This window comes from Manis pentadactyla, chromosome 9 (genome assembly GCF_030020395.1).
Source record: "Manis pentadactyla isolate mManPen7 chromosome 9, mManPen7.hap1, whole genome shotgun sequence".
Lineage (NCBI taxonomy): Eukaryota > Metazoa > Chordata > Mammalia > Pholidota > Manidae > Manis > Manis pentadactyla.
In genome coordinates, this window is record NC_080027.1 from 49,303,257 (window position 1) to 49,324,789 (window position 21,533).

Consider the following 21,533-nt stretch of genomic DNA (forward strand, 5'->3'; position numbering starts at 1 on the left):
TCCACTAGAGAATAACTTTAAGCCTTGCCTAGCCAAATGGACAATAAATGTTTAAAAACTAAAAACAGGCTACTTTTCGTTTATTCCTTTAAGATTAAATTTATAAACACTTTCAGATCAAGCCATTAAAATATAATAAAGAATTAAATCATCTGTTGATGAACATCACCTGCTTCATAAGCCCTGTCCACACAGCTAAGCAAACAAACAATTGTGACCTACCCGAGGCACACACAATGCAATCATTTACCCCATTGGTTTTCCAATGGAAAAAAAAGCAGTTTGTCCAATAGGAAACATAGAGGCAGCTAAAAATAACTGCATCCCCTGACAATGCCTGGTTGGCTTTTCTCCACTGTTGTGAGCCAAATATTCTGTAAAGAATTTCATGAACTCCAAATGCTATGTCCACATATTGTAGATACATTCCTGGTCAGAGGTGGCTAGAGGAGGAAAAGCAGCTCAGGCACATTTCAGAAATGGGCTAGATCAAGATAGGAGCCTCTGACAGTATAGCACAGAGAAGACAAGTAGTGACTCAATAGCATCTTGCTATGCTGATGGACAGTGACTGTAATGGGGTATTAGGTGGGGACACTTGATAATGGGGGGAATCTAGTAACCACAATGCTGCTCGTGTGATTTTATTTTAATGATACCAAAATTTTTAAGAAGTTAAAAAAAAAGAAGTCAGACATACACACACAAGAAAAGATAGGGGCCTCTGAGGAGACACCAGTAGCCATTCTTTGCAGAGTTTGGCTGAAGGAGGCAGGGATAAGAAAGCAAAGTGAAAAAGGAGGCCATTTGATTACTAGGCTTGTACAACAGCCTCATGTTGTGTCCTCCCAGGACACTGAGGACGGTTCTGGCAAACAGAAGCACCTAAAAAACCCACCTTAAACTCTCCATGCACCCCCTGGCTCAGGGGAGAAGAGGCCAACTTCTGTAAAACAGTTTGGGAGATAAGTAGCCTGGAAGAGGCACTAAACTCAAGTGATCAGTTTTCCTCAGTTAACCTGCCTTGTTGGGAGAAGCCAGGGGAAGACTTGGCTGCTCTGTGTTAGTGACCACATGGATTTCCCCAAACTCTAAAAAGCCTCCCAAATCTCTTCCTACAGGATGTCACAATGCCCCTTCCCAGCCCTGAGTTCCTAACACCAAATCACAGCCAGTTTCACCCCCCTAGTCTATCTCCATGTTATTTACCGAAGAGGAACTCAACACACAGATTACTGGGGAAAAGCTGTTGAAGGAGTATCTTGAGAAAGCAGGAGAAAAAAGTAGGAAGGAAGGATGCATTACAGAAAGAAGTAATACCTCTTTCTTTATGCTAAGATCTTCTGCTTGTTTCCCCTGACATAGCTGTGGGCAAACTGCTTCCTTCCTAGACTTATACAACGAAACCCAAAAGAGAAGCCCAGGACAAAGGATGCTTCACAAAAGCAACTCAGCACTCTCACTTGCTCAAGGCAGGCTGAGCTCATGTGTTGGTGGTATAAAAAGGAACAAAGGGTTTTTCACATCCTTGTGATGCCCAAAGATGGGGCAGCAACTGGTGAATTCTGATTAAGGGGTTAGGGAATATACATGCTCTGTCTCTCTAGAGAAAGTCCCTTTTATAAATCAAGCTTGCCCCACCTCACTACCCTGATGATGCACCCTTGCACAGGCCCAAGTAAATCTCCCTAGCCCCGCCTCAAAGCTTTCTTCTAGCAGCACAAAGATACAATTGGATAGACACCAAAATGTTGAAAGTAGTCATCTCTGGGTGGTAAAATCTGAAGTAATTTTTATTCTTTATAAATTCTTTTATTCTTTATGCTTGTGTGCATTGTTAGAATTTTTTACTGTAAACATATCATTTCTGAGACATCCCAAAGTTGTCTTGCAGAGATATTATCACTCTTCATTCACTATGTGTACCTTTCATGGTACTCTGTTTCTTGAGAATGTCAGTTCTTTCCCCCTGAGTCTAAAGCCTCCCATTGGGACTACACAGTCTTAGACATCCCAGATGTTATCTGCTGAAAGTCAAGGTAGAAGATATCCAGCTATGTAACTGCCCTTGTTAGGAGGGCATTGTTTATTTTCCTTGGTTCTTGTCCCCACTTCAACAAAGAATTAAGGGCAGAGGCCCAGTAGTAAAGCAGAATAAAAGCTGAATTTAAAGTTATGCACTTAAAGAGAAAGTGTGGGCGACCTCAGGGAGGAGAGGCACCCTGAAAGGTTTATGTTTTATTTAAAGAGAGAAGGTGCACACATGGAGAAAGGGGGGCGTGGGCTACCTCAGAGAAGGGGCACTGGAAGGTTTAAGTTTTATTTAAAGAGAGAAAGTGTACACATGGAGAAAGGGGAGTGTGAGCTACGTCAGAGAAGAGGTGTGCTGAAAGATTGGGAAAGTTTTATTTAAGGCTACACACTTAGAAAGTGTGGGAGACCTCAGAGAGAGGTGCATGCTGAAAGGTTGGGTTCCCCCTTTTAAGGATATTTTTAGGAATGTGACAAAGGGTGAGAGGTGTAGAATTGTCAAGTGGTCCCAAGATATTTATCTTTGATGAGACATTAAGTCTCTTCTATTATCAGTCCTTCAGGTAAATCTGCAAAATTAACACAAGAAATTTACTGCTCTGATTCCTTCCCAGGATAGCATCTTCCCTCTGGGAACATACAAATTAAGACCGCTTGCCCTGCGCCCAAGGTGGGCTAAGTTACTGTCTGTTTGCTGAAGGGTATGTTAAGAATCTTCTTAACTTATTGGGTTTTAAAATGCAGTCTTAGCTTTAAGATGGAATCTTTCCTGTTTTTACTATGCTGCTTATAGCCGGGTTTGTTTACTAAATTAATCATGATGCTCATCTCCTGCCCAGGTTGCAGATTACTTGATTAGGAGCTGGAGGAGGAAAAAAATAGCAGATAGGTTAAGTTGAAGAAAAAGGTGGTCCTTTTAGCAGGCTACAGTAAATCTTACAATAGCATGATCTAATTGATGCAATGAAGACATGGGTTGTGCTCAGATACTTTTCTTTATCTGGGAAATATTTGGACATTCCAACTTACTCCTGGCCTTTGGAGCTTCAACTGATTAACTCATTAACTCTGTGAGTCTTTTCTGGCTCTCTAGTTTTAACTGGTTAACTCTTTGAGTCCCTTTTAGTGGGCTTTACTGGCCTTTTCTCTACACCCAGCTCATATCTATTTTCCTGCCTAACACCCTCACAAATATGTGACCTTCAGTGGGACAGTCTGGATGAAATGGGACTCTGCAACCCTAGAACTGCTCATTAAGTATACACAGGTATTCTGTAGTCCCACTGTCACCACTCCTTCCCAAGTAGACCACAAGAGATAAAGGATGCAGCAAGGATACTTCAAAAGTGGACGCTCCAATACCCCAGCACAGTGCAAACTTTTGTGTTTCTCAAACAACCCATGGTCTCCCAAATAGTCCCACTGCTGGTCTTCTAGCAGTCTCTTCATACAACCACATGCATTAAGCACACAAAGAATGATGCTGACAGATCCTACAGGGAAGAGAATTTACCCAAGTACACAGCAAGCTGATGCCAAAGACAAAAATAAAGTCTGGCTTGTTGCCTAGTGACCTATTTATTAGATTATGCATGTAGCATGCCTCTTTGACTTTCCACCTTCAACCATTTTTTGTTGTTATTCTTTTTTGACTTTAAAAAATTAAAATTAGCATTTGACCCAGGAATTCCACTTCTAGGAATTTACCCTAAGAATGCAGCAACCCAGTTTGAAAAAGACACACGCACCCCTATGTTTATCGCAGCACTATTTACAATAGCCAAGAAATGGAAGCAACCTAAGTGTCCATCAGTAGATGAGTGGATAAAGAAGATGTGGTACATATACACAATGGAATATTATTCAGCCATAAGAAGAAAACAAATCCTACCATTTGCAACAACATGGATGGAGCTAGAGGGTATTATGCTCAGTGAAATAAGCCAGGCAGAGAAAGACAAGTACCAAATGATTTCACTCATATGTGGAGTATAAGAACAAAGAAAAACTGAAGGAACAAAACAGCAGCACAATCACAGAACCCAAGAATGGACTAACAGTTACCAAAGGGAAAGGGACTGGGGAGGGTGGGTGGGAAGGGAGGGATAAGGGCAGGGAAAAAGAAAAGGGGCCTTACAATTAGCATGTATAATGTGGGGGGGGCATGAGGAGGGCTGTGCAACACAGAGAAGACAAGTAGTGATTCTACAGCATCTTACTACACTGATGGACAGTGACTGTAGTGGGGATTGTGGGGGGGACTTGGTGAAGGGTGGAGCCTAGTAAACATAATGTTCTGTATGTAATTGTAGATTAATGATAAAATAAATAAAAAGGCAATTAAAAAACAAAACCAAAAAAAATTTTAATTAGGTTTACTAGGAAGAGGTGTCAATATTAAATATGGATTTGTTTAAAGCAAACAACAAAAAGCTCTCCAAATTTTTATACCTACTCTTCACCTATAGACACATAAAAACCCAGTACCTCAACTCAATAGTTTTCTCCATCATTAGAATCTTTTCTTCCTTAATTTTTCCCACCCCAAATAGCACAAAGTGCTATAGAATCAAATGAGCAAAGGGGGTAGAAACAGAAGCAGCTACAAGGAAGACATTTTGACTCTAAAGCCAAAGGAGAGAGAAAAAAGAATGAAGAGATGCATTTGACTATAACTTTGAATGTTACAGGTGTGATCTAATTATCAAGGGTTTCATCATTTCATCAAGGATGCTGCCCAGACATGACCAACAGCATGAATGGTGCTCAGATCCAATTCCATAAACATACTCTTTCCTCTCGGGGCCGATCTTACTCATATTCCTCAGTTACACAAAAAATCTCCCTCCTAAATTCTGATGGCAGGAGGAAACAGAGTTATGCTGACACCAGTGTATATACAGTCCAAAGTCTTCTTCCCAGGCTTTTCCAATGACTAAAAAATTCAGAGAAAAATTCAGAGTAGGAAAGCCTTCCCTCCACTAGTTTCATACCAGCCACAAAATGACATGAAAAGGTAAACCAGGTAATCTTAGGAAAATAAAAAATAAAACAATCTCTTATTTCTACTCATGCTTTAAATCTATTTTAGAATGAAGCAGAAAATAAATATATATTTTTAATCAATAATTTTGGCATTTGAAACAGTAGAAAAAGAAGACTATTTTCACAGCAAGAGAGGAAAAGCATTCTCTCAAGGCCTCCTTTAACTTGAATAAGGAATGTTTTCAAAGCTGGCTCACTACCATAAGAACTACCATGATCAGGTCAACTTTTATAGGTCAACTGTGCCTAAATAAGAAAACCACTGATTTATTAATACATGGCTGACTCCTAACGTAGTTACATAATTATATTATGTGGGATTTCCTAAAAATAGTAAGGGGCAAGAGGTATAGAAGTAAAATATAATTTAACATGTATGACAACTGTTGAAGCTGGGTGTTGAGAACACAGGGGATTCAGAATGCTACTCTTTTGTGTATTTAAAGTCTTACATAATAAAAAGATCTTCCAATAAATGTCTTTGAAAGTAGGTAAATACTGTGTTTGAAAAACTGTGTATGAAAAGACAATTCATAGTAGTATAAACACAGAGATTATAATGTATGTATGTTAGATGACAAAGATGACAAGTGTTGCTGAAATAATATAAACTGAGCCAAATGTTCACTGTTTTTACTGGTAAGTTAATTTATGTTCCTCAAAATAAAAAACTTGACGATATCACCCTAAGCTCATCCCAAAGCCATTCTCTCCCCAGTCCCAGATTGGCACCAGAGGGACCGCACTCAGGGTCCACATTTCTCTCACCTCTTGGGGCAGCTCCAGCTTTGACCGGTCATCCAGGCCATTGGAATGCAAGCCCATCAGGTATGGAACAGGAGCATCTAAGAAATGTAGGAGAGAAGCCGGGAGAATAGGGACATAGACATGCTGCCACTGGAAAGGAAACATGAGAGCTGTAATTGTCTCTGCCACAGTCATCAGTCTCTGGTAATCTAGGTCAAAAAAAGAAACAAAAACACACAAACCACACAGTCAAAAATGAGACACTTGCTTCCCAAACAGTGAAGTAAAACCTTCAATACAATTTCACATTTAGAAAGGATCAGGATAAACTTCAGCAAGGATATGTTCAGAGTGCGATTCCCTTGTGGGCATCAGAGAGATCAGAGACCTCAGTGGACCACAAGTTGAAATATACCTATGCACACACAGGTCCCTACTAGTAACAAAACTTAATATGAAAATACAATAGAAATCATAAACAGTACCTTGCTCCAAATACTAAACCAGAAAGTTAAGTAGATTCTCTTAAATAGAAAGGGGGCAGGGAACTGGAGTGAAAAGGAGTAGTAGTCTGGGCGGTCTGGTCTCCGCTCAATATTAAGCCAAAATAGGCTCTTTCCCCACTCAGTTATGTCTGCATTCTGTAAGAAGCTGATGGGGGCTTTGCCTTCAAGATCAAGCCCAAAGAACCACCAAGCATGCAGAAGTTGGTTTTCTACACTAACCAAGTCTGTCCTCCACCTGCAACCTTTCCTGAATGAAACAACACAAAAGTGTTACTTTAACACTGATAAAAAGCTTCCCTAGAACTCGAAAGACCCAGATTGACTTTCATGACTCAAAACTCTTGTTGCAAGGTCAGACAGATGTTAGCTTGGAAGGGAAGGAGTGTGCTCAAAGTTTAGCTTTTCTTCACAACACAATTTCTAGACCAATTTTTTTTCTTTTAATGAGTAATAAATACATTGGCAAAACCAATAAAACGGACTGGTTAAACTGAAAATTTTAAAATTATTATTCACAAATGGTATGATGGTTTCAGGCATTTCAGGACAAAGCAGGAACATAAATTTTAAAATCATATGAGCAATATCTTTCTGGACTGGCTGATTTCAAATGAGCTTTCATAAGGTTTAAAAAAGTGGTTTCAAGTACTAAAAACCTACCCCACCATTTAAATAAATCACAGCTTGGTTCATAGAGGAGTTAAAGTAACAAAAGCTTCCCAGAAAATGAGGAAGACTGAGTAGGAAGTAAGCAGAGCTATTATGTATCAACTAGGTAGATGTTCAGCAAAGCATCCTAGATTAGCTCACTAAGCAAACTTTGAAAGCACCTTGTTCCTATCTAAGCAAAGAAGAGCATCACCTGGAAATAGGTTTGTTGTTGTTTTTTTTTAACTAGCAATGCAAATAAATAGAAATTAATTTAATTAAAACTTCATTGTCTCAAGCCTTTTGAGTTACACTCAGGAAAAGTGCTTCATATGCTTTTTGGGGAAACTAAGGCACTTGACAGGTAAGTAATGCAACCAACCAGCGGGTAAAACTGAGCTCAGAGATTTAACATGTACACAAAATAATAATAATAATAATAATAATACAACTGGCTTTTAGCAAAAGGATAAAAGAGCATGAGCTTTTCATATTCACTAAAGATCAGGGGCAGTGATATAGTTTAAGGATAGAGTCTATCTTGCTTCTCACTGTATCCACAAAAAAGCATTGTGATTCCCATATTAAAAACTATTTAGTGAGGAAACGCCCCCTTGAAACAACAAAAACATTTCCTAAACAACAACAACAAAAATCCTTTTCTAAGAATTAAATTAGATAATCTAGATATCATTTCAGAAAAAGCATTTAGTCCTACATGAAAATGTAAGCAACAACTTGAGTAACAAAAGTTAGACCAATGCAAGCTCTATCTTCAGCCTCTTCTGTGATACCTCAATTTCGCAGGGCACCTGCAACTTTGTTTTTCTGCTTTCTGTTCAAATCCTTCTGCTCTATGATTACTCTACTATTATTAAGAAGAGGTCTAATTATTCTCTAGTTAAGACCTTGGTTCTTAAATGTTTCAGCTTTTGTCTAGATATAAATGTCTGTGAGTAATCTACTTAAGAACAATAATCTTGAGAATCTCAGACATCACAAGAATTTATTTTAAAATTCAAAATTAAGATGAATCAAAAGAATGTAAAAGTGTGGTAGAAAACTATCAAGTGATATTTAAAGCTGAAGGTCCAGTCTTAATATGTCCTACACTGACTCTTAAACATGTATTTTGAATAAATATTACACTGAATAATTCCACTCCCTTTCCACTGTACACATATATACACACACACTGTTTCTGTATTTTTAAAAAATAAAGGCAGAAGTACCATAGCCTTCACAATCATGAGAAGCCAAAAAGCTTTCTTCTTCGCTTACCCAAAGTCAATAAAGAAGGTGCTGTATGTGACTGACATTCCTGGCACATCTGCTCAAGGACAAAAACATCTCATAGAAGAGCAACAGTCACTCTGAGGAAAGGAGTCCCCACAATGCCTCTGTCCTGAGGCTTCCTGGGCCCTGGACCACTCCTTACAGTCACTGCAGCATCCAGGAAAGTCTACCACCATAAAACACGGACGGTATGCTAGAGTCTGAAGGAAGAGGCTTCCTCTGCTCCATAAAAGCAGGTTTTCCAAGAGCATAGCAATCTAATGCGGGTTTTCATTACTCATCAGGATGAATCCAATCTAGTATCTGGAACAGCAAAATTTTTTCTCCAAGAGTGGATAACTTTATTTGCCTCAGACTGAAATCTCTTAAAAATTGTTTGTGATGCACTTGGAATTGTGGGATTCATAGAAACAAAACAGTTTTAGAGGTGTGAGAGAATCTCTTTCACGGTTAAATTGCTTTCTATGTAAGTGGTTTAGTCTTAGAAATACTGGAAATTTGGAATTTTATGGCCTTTCTGGTCACTGAGTTCTGGGTTTCTTTTTCTCTGCATTTGTATATATTAAAAAAGCAATAACCCACCTTGAACCATGGCCTTCCAAAAATGCCTCAGGGATCCACAATCTGTGGTATCCCCACCAGGATGCTGACCTCCAAAAGTTGTAAGCAAGAGCACACAACCCATTTCTACACACAAGCACAAGCAATAAAATCAGTACTTCCTTTGCCACCACCTGTCTCTGTGCTCATAATTCCAAGAAGGGGAAACCAAAAAACAGGAAGCAGTTGAAGGTTATATGCACTCAAAGTGTTACAGCCAATCAAAATCAAATGGAAGCGCAACTCCCTTTGGGTCTGCTTGCCACCACTCTTGGACATTTACTTTCACTCTTCTCTATACTCTTATTCTCCAAATAAACCCTTATGCCCAACTGCTTTGTACATCCATTCTTGAATTCCTTCTTGCAACCACACCACAGACCTGTCTCTGGTAACATCTTTTTGGCAACCACAAAGGGACCCAACATCGAGCACCTCTCATCACTGGGCACAATTTAAAACAAGTGTTATATTACTGAGACACTGACTGGAATGTCATATTTGAGAGACACAAACATAGGTTCAGATATGACCAGACAGCCTTAAGAAACCAAGCCCCTTGGAAGAACTGGAACCAGGGCTTACAGGGTTCCCAGCAGCCTTACCAGAAATGCCTCTTATTAACTACTGATCGCTTACACAATATAGGTCTAACTTTGGGAGTCCACCTGAAAGACTGCCTCCTGAAATAAGACAAAACCAGTTCATTGAAGTGACCTATTTTCAAGATTGAGATTGGTTCAATAAAATTTAAAGTTCTCTGTCAACTTAACTTCTAAATGGTGAAACTTCTTTAAGTTTCAAAAGTGAGACTGTTTCTATGCCACACTGGCCTGGAATCTCAAGGTTGCCAATCTTAATTAAAACAAAATCTGAGAACTTGTTACAAAGTTTCCAGCTCTGCATGGAATTCAACCTATCCCTTAAGTTTGATGAAGACCCATCAGCAACCCCTCAACCTAGATGCATCCCTTGTCTATGCCAAGACAACTCCATGACTCCTCCTTTCCCAGACAGCAAGGAGTTGCTGGACCCACAGGCAGGGATAGTAGCTACAGCTACTCAGCAGGAAGTAGCTACAGAAGAGTGACTGATACCCATTTTCTCTTGCAACATTTCAAGGGTCCACACTCTTGAGTGGGGGAAGGTTGGAGTAGGTAGACTGCCAAACAAGAGGAGGGAAGGGAGGTGGGGACTTCCCCTACTGTTTACAGTCAGCCAGTGTTTACATTCAGCAGGATGCCTATATTCTACACATTCCATATAAGCTATTCTCTTGGGATGTAGGGAGTAAGAATGTAAGTAACAGCTGGCCAAACATGGCTTGTTCCAACATGGAGAAGTCAATCCAAAATACACTGTATACTCATTAACAGTAAAAATCACACCTCCCCCACCATGAAAGTTCCAATAAGAACCAAATATAGCCAAAACTACCCCCCACCCCAGCGCCAGGGTACAACAAGCCCAAACTCCAAGAAGCCTCCAACCGTTCCCTTTAAAAACTAATCCCATTTAGTGACTATCATCTCCCTTTACATAAAAGGCTCCTTCCTCAGCGTGACACCCTCTGGGTCTGCCCAGGCTCCACTCTCCAGCGTGTACTTTTGCTCCTCTCTGTATTCTTATTCTCCAAATAAACTCTTAGTGCTCAACTGCCTTTTGCATCTGTGCTTTGCAATGACACCAAGGACCTGTCTCCAGTAGCACACTGGTCATTTCTTTGGCTTTCAATTTCATTATTGAACCTCTGTATATACACAGTAAAACTGGCTTTTTCTTTTGTTCAGAAAAAAAAAATCAACTGAAGACCCTTCAGCTCCATGCAACTATCTGGGTTCTTTCACAGTTCCCATAATGTTTAATGAACAACTACTTTTAACAAAGGTAGATAATGCAAAGCATAGTGGAATTACAACCACTAGTGAGTGATGAGTAGAAAGGAATCAGCACAGCTTATGCCTTGTTTGTATGCAGAGAAAGACACTGGACTTGGAGTCTCTCTACAGGTAGTTCACTCCTACAGAACTACATCAGGTCCTGCACATTAGAAACTGTATTACAAATGGCCCTTACACATTCACATTTCTCTAAAAACTGAATAACATTTCTCATGTACTCTTTATTCTTAGCAAACAACCTAATCTTTATGTCTGGTATCAAGATACATTATTAAATTAAAGAAGGTTCAAAACAATGATTAGTATGCTCCCATTTGTGTTGTTTTTAAAAAATACATAGGTTGTATGTGCATGATTATGTCTGGAAGGAAACAGGATACAGTGGTCATCCGCTGAAAAAGAACCAGAGCCCAGAAGTGGAAGTCTTAGACTTCACTATACACCTTTTAGCAATGTTTTAGATTTTTACCATATGATTAAAATGCTTTTCCCCTAAGTTTTAATATACCACATTTAAAACATATAAAACATATATCATTATGCATATGTATAATTTAAAGAATATTAAAATCTATGCATGTGTAGTCAACACTTAACATAAAAAAGTGTATTGTTCAAAAATATTTGGGAGGAGAACATTAAAAAAATTAAGAGATTAATTCAAAGTCATAGGATTCTACGTCAAAAAGAAAAGGAAACTTTCAACTTTCTCTGCATTGTCTGTCCACATAATACTTATTTGTTTAATTTGAATAAAAAACTATTATTTTTCACTAGGGATACATAAGAAACTTGATCTCTGGCTACCACAGGAGGAAGAGAAGGAAGATTTCATTTTATTCCCTTTGGAGTTACTTTGGGTGCCTTGAGCATGCATTATTTTTGCAATAAAAAACTAATATATGCTTATATAGGTTGGTCATGGGGATGGTAGTACCGCACAGAGAATACAGTTAATGATTCTGCAACATCTTACTACTCTGATGGACAGTGACCACACTGGGGGGAGTGAGGACTTGATAATATGGGTAAATGTTGAACCATTGTTGTGTATTTGAAACCAACATAAGATTGTGTATTAATGACACTTTAATTTTAAAAAAACTAATGTATGCTTAAAAAGAGTCAGCTGTACAGTGACTGTGAACAGGGATGTGGGGGGGACTTGGTGAAGGGGGGAGCCTAGTAAACATGTCCTTCATATAATTGTAGATTAATGATACCAAAATAAATAAAATAAAGTAAGTAATATTACATATAATGCCAGAAAAAAATTTGTGATAGACTTTGTAACAGGAAACATGAGAATGAATTACTATGTGGCCTTTCTAGTTCATTCAGGGCATTTCCACTTTTCATTGCTTTTTATTCATTGTAGAGAATTGATAATAATGCAAATGATTCTTGTCTGTAGAAATGAAAATGATTTCTGTGCAGTGCAATGTCATTGGTTTTTACTCTGTGTCTGGTGACCCCTTTACAGCCATATTTGTAAATTCATTTCAGCATCTCCGACAGCCTATATAAATGTCTTCTTTGCAAAAAAAAAAAAAAAAAGTCAGCTGTATCTGTTCCCAAACTTGTCTTTGCTAACTGAACTTATTACTAGATTATATAATTTAACCAAATATTATGTAAATAAATGCTAAAATATGAGGGCAAAAGAAAGAACTGTTTCTCTGAAAACAAAATTAAAGGTTTTAAAAAATTCAGTAATGAAAAGTCACTAAAAAATACTGTAATTGAATTCAGAATATCATGAGCAATCAAGTGCAAGAAAACTAGGGAGAACCTGCAAACATCTACATTCAGTCTCCACTATGGTTCTTTTTCAAGGTTCTCTAAGTTTTTGCTCCACTTTAAATAGAAAAGGTATTGGGAAAACCTAGTGAAGGAATTATTATAAACAATTCAATCATCTAATTAGCAGACCGATAATCAAAGGAAAGGCCTAGGTCCTTCATCAAAAGACTGATGACTATACAGTCATATGTTTTAAGTTAAAATAAAATATTTAGAGGATGCATATATCATTTTTAGGATTATCAGACTTAAATGGCTTTTTCAATTATCTGATCCACTACCCTATTATTACATTGCATGATATAAAGAACTTCTCCTCTACTTAACATTTTTAAAACAACCACTCAAAAACATGCTACTAAAAGAAAAACTATCTCTATGGACTGAAGGACAGATATTGTCCAGTAGTAACCTAAAATGACCTACACTAAATTTTGTAAAATACTGTTTAACTACCATTTCAGTCATCCAAGGGTTATAACTTTAGAGTCATAATTTCCCCTGCATTCCTTTTGCCTAAGTAAAACCTCTTTTCTACACAGAAGGCAGGACATGCAGGGGGCAACATCAACTATGAGTGATGAAAGCATGTTCTTGAAAGGCCAGAGAGATTTTCATCCATGAAAGGACTTTGAATCATAAATAATAACTTTCATGAAAACCAACTTGAATTGTGTACAGTCCTCTATTAATAACAAAGAGTGTAACCTACATCCAATAAAAGGTCATCCCACTTTAGCCTCAGCCATGCTCAAAAATGCCTACAAAGTTTCTGGAAAAAGCCTTTCCTTGACTGTGTTAATTAAGCATGACTTAAGTATTGAGTTCAATTTGATTCTACACACAAACCTTCTAAATTGCCTTCAAACCTCTAAAAATTCTGGGAAACATAAGGAGCTCTGATGGAAAAATGTCACCTATCATATTTCTGGTTTTAATCTTCCCTTTGCTGCCTCTAAGCATCCCATGGCATTCATTATAGGCACCTAAATGCCACTGTACCTTCTAACACCCTGTCTAATATGGTTTCTTCCTCTCTGTTCTGTCCTAAACCAGTCTGCACTATGCAACTAGGACTGTTTCAAAGTACTTCTGCTGAGCTCCCATCAAGCAAACAGGAACCAAGAAGGCAACGTGACGTGTCCAAGTCTATACTTCACCCACAGTCGGGAGTCTGAAACTTCACATTTTAAACCAGAACTGCAGAGTGAAGCCTCAGGAAGCACATTCATCCTACAGAGGCTTTTTTTTCAACCTACACTAACAAACACAGTTGCCAATGTTTGAAAATCAGGGGTTTCATGTAAAAAATCTGAGTCCTTATGAAAGACTGAAAGATCTAGTACTGTTAGGAGCATTCCCACAAGGAACTAACTAGAGCTAATTGGTGGCTGCCCACTTTACACAGGGTGTGTGCTCTTCAAGTCAACACAGTCTCTTCACTACTTCATCTTCAAGCTATATCCAGAACTTCACTGTTGCCTCTTCTGTGGTAGCCTACATCATCACCTGGATTATTGCCGTGCTTCATAACTGAACTCTTTGCTTTCTTCCAATTCCACTTTGGGGATAGCCTCTTAATACAGGAGCTAGAATGTTTCTGTTATAAGGATAAGTCATCCATTCATTCAACAAACACTTATTGAGCAGTTATTATATACCAGCCACTGTTCTAATGCTCGGAATATGTCAGTGAACAAAAGACAGAAGTCCTGTCCTTTAGGAGGTTAAACATCATTCTTTTGCCCACAGATCAGATCTGGGATAATCTGAGCACATATGAGTTCACACAATAATAAACAAACAAACAAGGGAGGATAGAATGCTCTTTCTTATAGTAAAATGCCAATAAGTAAGTACAGATGGACTTAGAAAATCACCATTTTGTAACTATCATAGTAGTAACTGATTCAGACTAGAATCATCAGTGGATGTTAAAGTTATTAGGCAAAACTTTGAAGAGCAACAGTACAGTTACAGAGTTCCAAAGTATCTCCCCACAAATTACTTATTAATTACAAAGGGAAAAAGGGTGACTTTCTAGTTAAGAAATTTGGTAGACATCATCTTAACCAAATGATCAAATTAACATTTACCAAAAATGGGACAAACTGACATCATATGCCTCCTGTAATGACAAAAATACATATTATGTATCCTGATATAATGCACTAAAAGAGTCACATTGGTTCTGTCAAAAATTTGTAACTTGAATTTAATAATGAGGAAACATAAGACAAACTTCAATTAAAGGACATTCTACAAAACACCTTGCAGGTACTCTTCAAAAATGTCAATGTCATGAAAGACGAGGAACTGACAACTAAAAATAATGCACTTTTACTGGCCTAGATCATAAAAGACATTAATGGACAATGGTGAAACTTGAATACAGTACTGAATCAATGTTGAACTTCCTAAATTTGATAATCATACTATGGTTATGTAAAAAAAGTTCTTGTTCTTATGGACTAAAAATGGTGTCGGCACTGATTCTCAGTGGTTCAGTTATGTTCACACACATACACAGAGAAAGATAAAACTAATGTGGCCAAATGTTAACAACTGGCCAATTGTGGGGCAGCATACAAGAGTTCTTTGAAGATTTCTTGCACTTTCCAAAAGCTGGAAATTAGTTCAGAACAAAAGTTAAAAAATATAAAACCTCCAATGACTATGCATCTCAGTGTAACAAAGTCCTTACAACATCCTACGCGACTCTACAATCTGGCATCCTATTAGTGTCTAACACATCTGCTACTACACTCCTGCTCTCTCACTCCATTATATCTACCCAACTTCCTCATTGCTCTTAACACAGCAAACACATTCTTGTCTCAAAACCTTTATACTTCCTGTGCCTGGAATACTTTTCCTACAGATATTAACATGCATCACTCAAGAGACCTAAACTAATCACACTACTGAAAATTGGAACTTCCCTTCTCCAAATACCATCCTCATCCTTGTATTGGTTTTCTCCACAAACCTTATTACCACCTTACATACTGTTTTATTTATATAATAAATCACCTCTTTTTCCCCACTAAATTATAAGTTCCACTACAGGAAGGATTTTTATGTTTTGTCCACCACTTTATGTCTAATCCTTAGAACAATTTCAGGCACACAGCAGGCTCTCAATAAATATGTTGTGAATGAATAATTTTATGTTATTGTCTGGCTCACTAAATAAACATGTTTCCTTCTGATCTACACTATGTTGTCCAAATTTGCTGCTCACATTCAGTTACCTCTCAGTTATAAAAAACAACAGAACAAAGCAATACATTCTCATTTTCTCAAATGTTATTTTTTCAAATATATGAAGAATGATCGTTTGTCCTCAATTTTTATTATCAAGCTTCAGAAGGGGTAGAAGTAACTACAGAATGATGGAAAGTCAGCTTCCCATGGCCTTCACCTCCTACCCCTCTTTTCAGCGTCAGACAGAAGGGATACCAGGAAGCAGACTTCCCTTCCCAGACTGGAGTGTCCAGCAAATAGCCATGATGACAGCCAATTAGAAAGGGTAACCCTCTCATGTTCCATCAGCTTGCCATTGACCACCTACTTGCAAAGGATCTGGGTTTTCTCAAACTGTAACAGCACTTGACCTTTACAGTCAGCCCCATTGTATCTGATATGGAAAGAAGGGAGGTCCTATCCTGGGAGAGAGCTCGAGTAAGCACTGACTTACGCTGTGAGTAGAGCAGGATTTGAAACTCCAGAAGAGCACAAGTAAAAAGTTGAAATACATTCTCCACCCCAAGCAATTCGAAGACTTCTTTGACAGGAAAGTCAAATAGGGGAAGCTCATTGGTACTTGGTCTCTGGCAGATTATTTGACCATAGACTCCAGAAAACTTCAAAGACCGGCCAGGAGGTGGGAGTGGCACCTCGTAGAGTACGTTGTATATGTAGCTCTCAAGGGGCAGTGGAGGGGGCTGAGGGGAAGTGACTGCCTGGTGAAGCTGTTCCAGCACACTCTGACATGCTTTCATGAAAGACATGGGCGTGATGAGGCAGATGCACTTAGAGACATAGAGAGTGTCCCGGCTAATGTCGTAGGAGTTGAAGCGTTGCAGCTTGGTCCCAGGAGTGCTTTCACCGTCCTCCATGCCACCGTGGTCTCGGCCATCAGCAGGCGGAGCATGTAGGACATCACATTCAGCATTATGCATGTGGTAGAGAGTCTGCATTGCACTGCAGATCTGCTTGCTAGTCACCTCCTCATAAAACGTGAGAGCAAACCCAAATGTCCGAGAGCCATCCTCCCTTGTGATAATAAAAGCATGGAACTGGGGCTCCCTGGGATCGGCCTGGGTCTTGAATGCCAGCCCTTTGGGCATGCATAGCTACAAAAGACAATAAGGAAACAAGTGGTGAGAACATTCACTGCTGATCCTCTTTTACAAATACCTTTACTGTTTGTTTACTTATGGATCATCTACTGTGCTGACTGTTTGGGATATCAAGATCACAGAAAAATATCTGCCCTAAAGATCTCTCATTCTGAGACATACAGAAAATAAAATTATAATGTAGCTGTCAGGACTTCACAGAAGTACATACAAAGTGCGTGGGGAACACAGAATACACAACTCAGCCTGGGAACATCAGAAAAGGCTTCACAGACATGGTTACACTAGAATTCATCAGGAAGACAAGGGAAAGAAGAGTATTTCAAGGACAGGAAGAAAATGAACAAAAGATAAGGACATAAAAGAAAGCTTGGAGAATTTAAATAGGTAGTTGAGCATGACAGCATGTATTAGAAGATGATGCTAGAAATGCATCTAAAAAACAGACAGATGCAACTTTATACCTAAAATAAAGTTTTAGACTCTTATAATCATACAAAAGTCTATCAATAAAACCTCCTCTTTTCATAGAAAAAAGGATGCACATTTCATATAAAGTAGGGAGATGACATAATCAGGATAGAGCTGCATTTTTTTTTACTTTAACTCAGATAAAGGAACATGGATAGCTAATCAAACTGACCTGAGTCAGTCAGTCTTTGTTTTCCAGTTTTACACAAACCTGGCTGTACAAATTAACTACTACCTGTGTTAACAAATACAAGGACCTACATTATATTATATCCATTAGCCTTGAACCTGACTTTCCAAAGAATAGGTGTGTCTAGGTGTTTCTGACATATAGCATACTGAAATAAGCACTGAATTAGGAGTCAAAAAACTTGAGGCTCTCTATGACTCAGTTTCCTCATCTGTGAAATAAAGATAATACAGTTTGCTTTTGTCTACTTCATAGGGTTATGTCATATATTATACAATACCATCCTAAAAACTATAAAATGCTATTAAGAATTAATAATGGCAGTACAAAAATGTGGTTGAGGTTGACAACTGAGCTCTGGCGCCAGATTATGGTGTTCAAACTCCAGCTCAAATGCTTCTTAGCTGTGTGACCTTGAACACATTACTTAACCTCTTTGGATCTCAGTTTCCTCATTTGTAAAATGTGTGTGTGTGTGTGTGTGTGTCTGTATTTTCTTATTTAGTATTATCTACATAAGGGGTATTGTGAGGATTAATTGAGTTAATTCATGCAAAATACTTATCACAGTATCTAGCACAAGGCAAATCCTCTGTAAGATTAGCTTAGTCATAGTAGCACTCCTCTAGATGAGATTTAAAATGCTGTCCTATCTAAAATTACTATGAAACAAAAATACCCATTTCTGCCATATTACTCGGATATATACAACACAGACTGAGAGGAAATGATTTAAACCTCACCCATCATGTGATCTCAATGCAATAAACAACCAAAAGCTCAGTACCACTAAAAGTTCACTGACCCCTTACTATAACTTGTATGGCACAAAGAAACAAACTGTTACTTTTAGTGTATTTGATATATTCTGAGTATCTGATATACTGGTCAAAATGCAGTCATGAATAATATGCATACAACCACTTTTGAAAAGTTATCGATACTTGGTAGGACCAGTGCTACCACAGTCCAGACTCACAGTCCCACTATAAATTACTCTGTAAATTATCTCATATTTGTAACTAACAAATACTAACCATTCCCACTGCATCTTGGTCAAAGGGATTCCATTCTACATTCTCAGGATATCGGGCAAGTACCTTAGACTTGAATGTTCGCCTCAATGGTGTCTGCTCAAAATTTTCTCCTGTAAGAAAAAGAATGAAGCAAATCATCTCCGTGAAGTCCCTTAAAATCGCAAGGTTATGAATGTCTGAGCTTGGCAGTCCAGCAAAGTATAGAAATAAAGGCAAAGGGGTTAGTATGCCAACCATCTAAGAACAGGAAAGGTATCAAAGTTATTAGGTAAGTAAAGAAGCTGAAAAAAGTTTAGCATGGTTAATTTGGACACCACTAGCTATCTTTTCTTTTCTTGAAAATGAAATTATTACTACACACCCAATAGTTAAATCTTGGGAGAGAGGGGAGAAAGTACAAGGAATGATGAAGGATTATATCCATCTTTTTTTCCTGAAAGCCACATTTAGCTTGCTTAAAGTCAACTGATAATATCACAGAAACATAAGTAATTTTAAATTCGGAATAAAGTATGTATTTCTATGATCTCTGACAAATATAAAGGGACTAATAGAATAATGAACATTAAGAAAGCAGACTTCAGAGTAAATCTAATGAGCTATTTCGTCCACTCAGAATCACTTGAAATTTCTAAAAACCTCCCTTGTTTCCCCCTTCCCCTCCTGAAAACATGAGAATATACTGAAATAAGGACATTAAAATGAAAAGAGGAAGAACCAAAGAACCCACCACCTAGAGGGATGCAAATGTAAAAATTCTACTGGTCAAAAAAAAAGGCACAAGAAAGTTGAAAGGTCAAAGGGCACAAAATGCCACTGGAGAGACATATGTTAAGAGCCACCAGAAAGCTTTGGGTGTTCTCAAGTTTGTTTTGTTTTTACCTTCAGTAGTACTGGAAATGAATGGGCTGGCACCATCCCTGGCTTTAGAAGCCTGTATGTACTGGCATAATGCTATATGATAAATGAAATAACAGAATATTACAATAAAGCAATGAGCAATGTTATTCAAACTTTTTTGACCATGAGTCCCATATGAAATTTTACATCATGAAGCAATACACACAATGTATATATAAATTTACCTAGAACAAAAATTTCACAAAATACTTACCCTTACTATGTATGATATCCTCTCATAAGTTCTACTCTGTATAATTAAAATCAAACATACTAATTGCAGACCTACTAATGGTCACAAATCAGTTTGAAAAACATTATAGTACAGTACAATGAGATGAAGAGCTCAACAGGTATCAAATTACTATAACATCACTATTGCTTTATCCAAAACTATACTGCCCCAAAAAATGCTTTTCTTTTCCTAAGGGGTTAGGGAGTGGGGGACAAATTAAATGCACCAAAATATTTCAAACAAATAAATTTAGTAGGAATCATGGAAAAAATACATCAGAAACATGACCAAGATCAAGTTAACTGAACTCTATACCTATTCATTGAGTTTTCATGTTAGACATGGGCCTTAGGTACTGTGGGGGACAGAGAGAAACCAAATGAAGGACCTTACTGTCAAATGTATATCAAAAACAAATAACCATTTCACAGGGAGGTTATCTGGGAGGCTCCAGCTCTTCAGTTGATGTGGTCTAACCATTCAGAGCATGCTTGTACAAGATCATGTACATGTGCTCTGTCTCATAGAGTATACGCTGTTCCAACAATAGTTCTCCTAAGTTGATTTGGAACCCAAAAGGGGCTGGTGATTATTAAGGAAGACACATTCTTCACCAACACAGGATTGGGATGAACTTAAAGTCAGATAGTCCTTCACTCTAAATCATCCCGGAGACATCTCAAAAGTTTCTAAAAAAGAGAAATTTATAATAATTATAAGGTACCTGTTCCGGAAACAAATAATGATTCTAGTCAGAAAGTCATTGTTTTTATAACTAAAACCTTCACTTCCATTTTCTCTCAATATTTGTCCATCATCATGACAAGAAGCTCACTTAGTCATAATTTTCAACTTCTGACAAGACCTAACCTTGTATTAGTAAAGCAAGTACCACATTTTCAGCTCCTCTCATTTTCTGATTTCTTCTTCCAAACTGATTTTTCTGAAACTCTTTGCCAGCAAATTTCATCTCTCAAAATACATTTGGTAATATTCACTAAAGAAGACTGACAAAATCAGCAAGCAGCTGGTAATAGCAGTAGCAACAAAGCCTTACAGCTATGTACAGCTCTTCTCAGAGCGCTCAGTAATGCCTGCAAAGAGCCCACCCATGGCAAGTGTGCACTTACTGTACAAAGTAATAAAACAGCAAGCAGCTGACATAATGATCTTGTCTACAGTCTGGGATTCTCAGAATGTATTTTTAAACTGCTTTCCGTTTTGAGAGAAGATAACCATTTCTTTCTCCTAAGCTTCTTTCTTTTAGTTGTTAGTTTGCTCATTTCTTCCTTACTAGGCTAGAAAATCCCCTCAGTAAAAACCACAAAATTTTTTAACATATACAGGAATCAGTGCAGTTAACACTGTCCTACATGAAAGCCTTTAGAGAAAGATATTGTCCTTAGATGGCTATGAGGTGTCCCTAAGACATGATGAGCATTCAAGAATGGAACAGAGGACTCTTTAAGGGGAGAATTTTAAACAACGAGTGAGATAAAGCCAGAAGTAAGCAGGACTAGCTGAGCTGGGGTAAAAGAGGAGGGGGAGGCTATGAGTCATAGGGAAAACTGGTTCTTAGCTCCTTTGTCCCCACCAGCACCTCTCTACCTCCTGTACTTTCTTTAAATAAGCTGAGTAAAGAAGTCTTAAAGAGTCAGGTTCTGAAAAACAGCAGCAGACTCACAGACTCCAAGAAGGGACTAGCGGTTACCAAAGTGGGAAGGTGGTAGGGGGTGGAGAGAGTGGGGAGGGAGGGAGA

At 38.1% G+C, this 21,533-nt stretch overlaps 1 protein-coding gene across 2 annotated transcripts in view; it reads right to left on the bottom strand.

Annotated features, from left to right (window-relative positions):
* DENND5A (DENN domain containing 5A) overlaps positions 1 to 21,533 on the bottom strand; it is a 97,085-nt gene that overhangs the window by 50,004 nt on the left and 25,548 nt on the right. Inside the window, exons 2-5 of one of the 2 annotated variants that reach the window (XM_036930927.2) lie at positions 19,522 to 19,593; positions 18,640 to 18,749; positions 16,278 to 16,935; positions 5,845 to 6,032 (exon numbers count right to left, since the gene is read on the bottom strand). In XM_036930927.2, coding sequence (XP_036786822.1) covers positions 5,845 to 6,032; positions 16,278 to 16,935; positions 18,640 to 18,749; positions 19,522 to 19,593 — 1,028 coding nt within the window. The remainder of the gene's footprint in view (positions 1 to 5,844; positions 6,033 to 16,277; positions 16,936 to 18,639; positions 18,750 to 19,521; positions 19,594 to 21,533) is intronic. The other variant, XM_036930928.2, reaches the window with a different exon arrangement.